Raw genomic sequence first — 6,985 nt, 5'->3', positions numbered from 1 at the left:
AAGAGCTTCTCTCCAGTGTGTAACCTTTTGTGAACCGCAAGGTGAGAATTAACAGAGAAAGATTTACCACAGATTTCACAGTCATAAGGCTTTTCTCCAGTGTGAGTACGTTTGTGGATAACGAGCTTGGATCTTTCAGTGACAGATTTACCACAGATTTCACAGTGAAACAAATTTTCTCCAGTATGTATCCTTTTGTGCTTTGTCAAGACACTGTTGACCATAAACGACTTCCCGCACACGTCACAATGATATGGCTTTTCTCCAGTGTGACTACGTACGTGAATAACAAGACTTGAATTCACAGAGAACGATTTCCCACAAATTTCACAGTGGAACAATTTTTCTCCCGTGTGTACAATCATGTGTATTTTTAATCTACTTTTAGTGATAAACGATTTCCCACAAATTTCACAATGTAAGAGGTCCCCTGTGTGTATTCTATTGTGCCTTCTTAAATCGCTACTCGTGCTAAATGACTTACTGCACACTTCACAACAATATGGCTTCTCTCCAGTGTGACTACGTTTGTGGACTACAAGATTTGAATTAAAAGAGCAACTCTTCCCACAGATTTCACACTGAAACGGTTTCTCTCCAGTGTGGATTCTTCTATGCGCTATCAAATTAGTGTTTAAAATAAATGATTTGTCACAAACTTCACAATGATATGACTTTTCTCCACTGTGTATAATTTTGTGTTTCGTTAAAATACGATTGGAAACAAAACATTTGCCACATGTTTCACACTTGTAAGGTTTTTCACCTGTGTGACTACGTATATGAATAATCAATCTCCAGTTATCAACAAACGATTTACCACAGATTTCACAGCGAAACAATTTCTTTCCAGTATGGATAATTTTGTGTGTTGTCAAATAACTGTTAGAGACAAAACTTTTCCCACATATGTCACAATGGAATGGTTTTTCTCCAGTGTGGGTTCTTTTATGAACTACAAGATGGTATTTGTGAATAAATGATTTTCTGCATATTTCACAATGAAATGTTTTTTCTATATTGTGTACTTTTTTGTGCATGGAAACTCCACGTTCTGAAGAGAATGTTTTCTCGCAAATCTCACAGCGATATTGAGAAATATCTTTGTGTAATTTACTTTGTTTAGAAACTGTTTCAGTAGACAAAGCTTCCTCACTGCTGTCTGTCACTGACTCAATATTATTAAAAACAGTTGTGTTAGAAGTGGCTGAGTGACTAATGTCTTCCATGTTAATTCTCAAGGAATTCTTAAAAGTCGAGCAATGTCTGCAGGTATAATATATTATGGTTCATTAAGACTGCATTTACACATGTACAAAATATGTGGCATTGAAACATTTTATATTTTAACATTTGAATGTCTGTTGCTGGATGGGACATCTCCAAGTGGCATGCATTTTATTGTTGACAAATTCCTTTCAGTTTGACATGAATAAATGTGAATAAACTTAAGCTGCACAAAACGAAAAAGAAAATGCAGTATCCAGGAATGAATGGAGCAGAAGCTTTAATGTAAATGGTATTCTTCTACAAGTTGTAATCGAACTCTCTGTTGGCAACTCTGTAAAAGAAGAAAAAGAAAAGATATGACAGTATAAGTAGGATAGCAGAAGAAGAATATGCATGTGTGTACATGTATGAGAATGTGTGTGTGTGTGTGTATGTGTGTGAGTGCATGTTTGTCATCATGGTCATCGTCTAACATCCACTCTTCCACTCTCAGAAAAAACAAACAAACCAGCAGTAACGAGAAGCAAGCTTCTTACCACACAGCCATGTATACATATTTATATGAATATACTTCAAAACAGCCTGAATCATTTTTCGTTTTCTCTTTCTTTTTTGTGTATATAAGTATGTATCACTTGCTGTGCATGTATTGTGTGCATTGCTTGCAGTCAAACTTACATGTATGCTTGTAAATATGTCAGCACGGTTAACTAAAATGAATCCATATTATTTATGCGTCTCTTAATGTTGTTTTGAAGATATAGATGTGACTGTGTGGCAAGAAGATTGTTTCTCAACCACATGGTTCCGGGTTCAGTCCCACTGTGTAGCACTTTTATTTTATTTTTTGAAATTGGCCATGAAAGCCGTATATAGAGGGAAGAGCACAAGGTAGGGACAAAAAAAAACAAAACGAATAGAAAGGTGGTTGAATTAATATAATACAAAGTAACGATATCAAGGAGAGGTAATCTAGTTTTACCAAAACTACTGACTTCACATAAGCGACCCTTCTGTAAGTCGAAACTAAAAACTAACCCTAACGAGTGTGTTCTGTAAAAACATAAGATTAAAAACAGACGATATTGTGGGGGTCTTTTGTATCATTAACAGTAGTTTGGTAAAACTAGTTTACCTCCCCTTCATATCGTTCCGGAGAGGCATCGGGACCTCTGTACTTCAGTAGTGCCTCTTCTATTATATCCTCGGGTTGATCAAGGCCTTGAGTCGATTTAGTAGACGGAAACTGAAAAAAATCTGGGTGGAGATGGAGTATATGTAATCTGGGTATACCCCCGCTTTTAAATTTTTTTTTTTTACGGAATCCTATGTTTCAGACCATGGAGGATCCGATTCTGAAAAAAAAAATTTCAAAAATCTCAATTTCAAAATTTCGACCCCGCCCCCGGTTTTTATATAGATCCACAGTGTAAACCTAACCCTAACTCAAACCCTAACCCTGACCCTAACCCTAAACCTAACCCCAACACTAGTTTTGTGAGATTTGGCTGTTATTTCTAGCATGTAAATAGCCTGCTTGGTGGGGGGGGATTGAAATTTTTCAAAAATTTTTTTTTCAGAATCGGAATCTCCATAGCCTAAAACGTGGGATTCCGTAAAAAAATTAATAAATAAGGGGGGGGGAAGGTTCAGATTACATATAGTCCATCTCTACCAAAATCTGTCGTATATATATGTATATCTGTGTGTGTGTGAGTGTCTGTCCTTACCATCGCCACCACTTAACCGGTGCTAGTGTGTTTACATTCCTGTAAGGTAACGGTTCGGCAAAACAAACCGGTAGAATAAGTTCTAGGGTCGATTCATTCGACTTAAAACTCTTCAAGACAATGCTCCAGCATGGCCGCAGTCTAATGAGTGAAACAAGTAAAAGATAAAAGGTGTGTGAAAATGCGCATCCTCATATATTGTTTCCCACGTAGTTTCGATTCCCAGACCGGGCGTTGTGAATGTTTATTGAACGAAAACACCTAAAGCTCCACTCGGCTACGACAGGGGATGGTGGCGAACCCTGCTGTACTCTTCCACCACAACTTTCTCTCAGTCTTACTTCCTGTTTCTGTTGTGCCTGTAATTCAAAGGGGTCAGCCTTGTCACACTCTGTGTCACGCTGAATATCCCCGAGAACTACGTTAAGGGTACACGTGTCTGTGGAGTGCTCAGCCACTTGCACGTTAATTTCACGAGCAGGCTGTTCCGTTGATCGGATCAACAGGAACCCTCGCCGTCGTAAGCGACGGAGTGCCAACAACAACAATAATACTATCCAAGGATAAGAAACACCCATATTTTTTTAAAGTAATTTTTGACATAAATGGGTTCCTTATACACATTAAAATACAGTATGTGCGTGTGTGTAATCCTAAATCACAATTGTTATCACAGACAATAAGTTTACAAAGTGTTGTTGATGAAAATACATACTTTAGACTTGAAAACCTCATGGATAAATCAAAAAGTGTCTTGAAAGTTCATCTTTCGTTAGGTGGTGGCCAAAACTTATTCCTTTTGTTCTGTAAAGCAAGAGAATACTTGAAATAGAGAATATTTCTTACCGAATCCCTAATTTACGATTCAAAGACGGAGATCATTTTCCTCTCGCCTTAATAGCAACGGTGACAAATGTTAAAAGTTCCTAATATATAAATACTATATTCAGAAAATATGCCGGATAAAATGCTCAGAGGTATTTCGTCCGTCTGTATGTTCTGTAAGTTCAATTTCCGCCGAGGCCGACTTTGCCTTACATCTTTTCGGGGTCGACAAAATATGTACCAGATAAACACAGGGGACCGACGTAATCGACTTACTCCCTTTCTCTTGCGCCAATGTGGAGGTGCAATGGCCCAGTGGTTAGGGTAGCGGACTCGCGGTTTCGAGTGTTTATTAGCGAAAAAACACCTGAAGCTCCACGAGGCTCCGGCAGAGGATGGTGGCGAACCCTGCTGTATTCTTTCTCTGTTGTACCTGTAATTCAAAGGGCCAGCCTTGTCACGCTGAATATCCCCGAGAACTACGTTAAGGGTACATGTGTCTGTGGAGTGCTCAGCCACTTGCACGTTAATTTCACGAGTAGGCTGTTCCGTTGATCGGATCAACTGGAACCCTCGACGTCGTAAACGCCAACAACTTGTGCCAATACTTCTGTCTGTTAATTTTGCTCTTTTATTTGTATCCAACGCACGGTAAATCAAAAATCCATTTACCTATCAGAATAACAATTACACATCAACAAGGGAGCGTCTGTGCAGCAGTTCGACCTACGACAAACAGCAGCACAACCTTCCTTTCTAAAATGAATCCAGACTTTTTTTCCTGTGATTTTATTACCGGCCACCATAAATTAATTGTGATTTTTTTTCCTGTGACAGGTCACCTCTAAAATTTGTACTGGTCACCTCTAAAATGTTTACCGGTCACCTCTGAAATTGCACTTGTTGCAACACAGCTTTCACATTACTTATCGAGGCACTATCATGCTATTAGCTGTCAGAAGTGAAAGTGCTCACTGCTAGTGAAGTATCTGTCTGTCTGCCTGTCTGCCTGTTGCTGGCCTGTCGATTCTTTGGCTACTGACAGCTAATACCATGACTGGCCGGAGCGAGCTATATGTCTGTCTGTCTCTCTCTCTCTATCTATCTATTACTCGAAAGTTCGCGCGTCCGCGCTAGCTAGTCGTGAGTAGAAAACACAAATTTAATATAAAAACATATTTCCTGAAATTGCAAATTATTTAAAATATAAAAATATAATTTTCAACAGAGAGAATTTATCAAAATAGAAAACAAATGAAGTTTGAAGTTTAAAAATAATAGGATCGACCACTCACGACTAGCTAGCGCGGACGCGAGTACCCTTATACTCTGTGTTTTCAAACGCATGGATATAGGTGTCAAATTTGTTCCAATAACTTTCGAGTAATAGATAGAGAGAGAGAGAGAGAGACAGACAGACAGACATATAGCTCGCTCCGGCCAGTCATGGTATTAGCTGTCAGTAGCCAAAGAATCGACAGGCCAGCAACAGGCATTCAGGCAGACAGACAGATACTTCACTAGCAGTGAGCACTTTCACTTCTGACAGCTAATAGCATGATAGTGCCCTTATCGATTCAAATGGATACGAAATATTTATTAGCTCTTACATAGTAATAAAGGCTTTCTATCGTTATTAGTACATTAGTTGGATGTCCAAACATTAGTTTCTTACATCGTCTTTAATTTCGTTACGTTTATCCATGGACCCATTCCTAATGGTTATATGGGATCTGGACAAAAGCCACACGGTTATATTTTCGTTTTTAGAATTTTTAGCTGAGAAAAGTTTATATTTTCAAAGTTATTTCACGTTAAAATTGTCGTATTTCGGTAATTTCAACCAATCAATGACGTGTATTCAGCTGAATAAAATTACTGTTGTTGTTTGTCAACAACTATCGGCGATGTATATTTCGTTTGTCACTATTATTTATGACATCGTTCGTGCGTTTGTACTGGTTTTAGCTTTGGTGTTAGGGTTTTAGAGTGGTAGTGGTGGGGCTACTTGATGTAGCTATGTTGCATTGAGTTTTGTTACTGCTGAATACATACTGGTTAAAAAGCAAAACTACATTAGTAAAATAATTTGCACCAGACTTCTGTGACTGTTTTGGCAGGATTTTTACAGCTGGATGCCCTTCCTAACACCAACCACTCAGTAGAGTGGACTTGATGCTTTTTTTGTGGCACAGGCATAAGCGAGGTCAGTTTTAGCAAGGTTATTACAGAGGGATGCCCTTCCGGTGCTTTCAAGTGACACCTGCACTGACAGGATCACCAAGTACTTGCAAGACAAAAAAAAAAAAACTTTCAAAAGGGGGGGAGACATTGGAGGTGGTGATCTTGTGTTGGATGATGAAAAGGTTATAGTGAGACAGTTACAGGTGTCTTACTGTATATGTGTATATATTTATGTGTGTGTGTATCTTTGTGTCAGTGTTTGCCCCCCCCACCACCACCACCACCATCATCGCTTGACAACCCATGTTAATGTGTTTACGTCAAAAGGGACATATAGAATAAGTACTAGGCTTAAGGAGAATAACTTAGCAGTTCAGCAAAATAAATGGACACCCTACGTGATACCTTTCTGTTGATGTGGACCCTACCTGGCACTTTAAACTTATCAATGTATCATGCATAAGTATGTCCACTAAATACTGGATTAAGTATTTAAATGCAGAAGAAGAGATGTCAAGCTAAGTAAATGCATGGCCATCCATACATACAGGCATGTCTTTTATAGTCCTAATTCCCCCCTTCTTCTCGCACCCATGCATAATTCTGTCCTCTGGCAAAAGCCGCCCACAACCCATCTCCCCCCAAAACTTCACCACCCACTACAGGTCGCCTCCAGTTCCTCTTGCTATCACTTGCTACCTCTAAGTATCTCCACGGCCCTAACCACTGGGCCATTGCGCCTCCACATATATATATATTGATGTGTGCATGTCTTTGTGTTTGTACCCCCCCCTCCAATCACCACATGGCAACTGGTGTTGGTGTGTTTACGTTCTCATAACTTAGCAGTTCACCAACAGAGGCTGATAGAACAAGTATTGGGTTGGTGTATAATTACTGCGGCTTTTTTCAACAAAAACAATAACTCTTTTACTTGTTTCAGTCATTTGACTGCGGCCATGCTGGAGCACTGCCTTTTAGTCGAGCAAATCGACCACAGGACTTATTCTTTAGAA

The 6,985-nt window shown here is 39.2% G+C and overlaps 1 protein-coding gene across 1 annotated transcript in view; it reads right to left on the bottom strand.

Annotated features, from left to right (window-relative positions):
- The window catches only part of LOC106878772 (zinc finger protein OZF), a 7,785-nt gene extending 1,265 nt beyond the window's left edge, over positions 1-6,520 (bottom strand). Inside the window, exons 1-3 of the mRNA XM_052977143.1 lie at positions 4,458-6,520; positions 3,676-3,764; positions 7-1,561 (exon numbers count right to left, since the gene is read on the bottom strand). Coding sequence (XP_052833103.1) covers positions 7-1,229 — 1,223 coding nt within the window. The 5' untranslated portion in view covers positions 1,230-1,561; positions 3,676-3,764; positions 4,458-6,520. The remainder of the gene's footprint in view (positions 1-6; positions 1,562-3,675; positions 3,765-4,457) is intronic.
- Positions 6,521-6,985: the final 465 nt, after the last annotated feature.

The sequence above is a fragment of the Octopus bimaculoides genome, chromosome 27 (genome assembly GCF_001194135.2).
Source record: "Octopus bimaculoides isolate UCB-OBI-ISO-001 chromosome 27, ASM119413v2, whole genome shotgun sequence".
In the NCBI taxonomy this organism is placed as follows: domain Eukaryota; kingdom Metazoa; phylum Mollusca; class Cephalopoda; order Octopoda; family Octopodidae; genus Octopus; species Octopus bimaculoides.
This window is presented reverse-complemented; position numbering and strand designations above follow the sequence as displayed.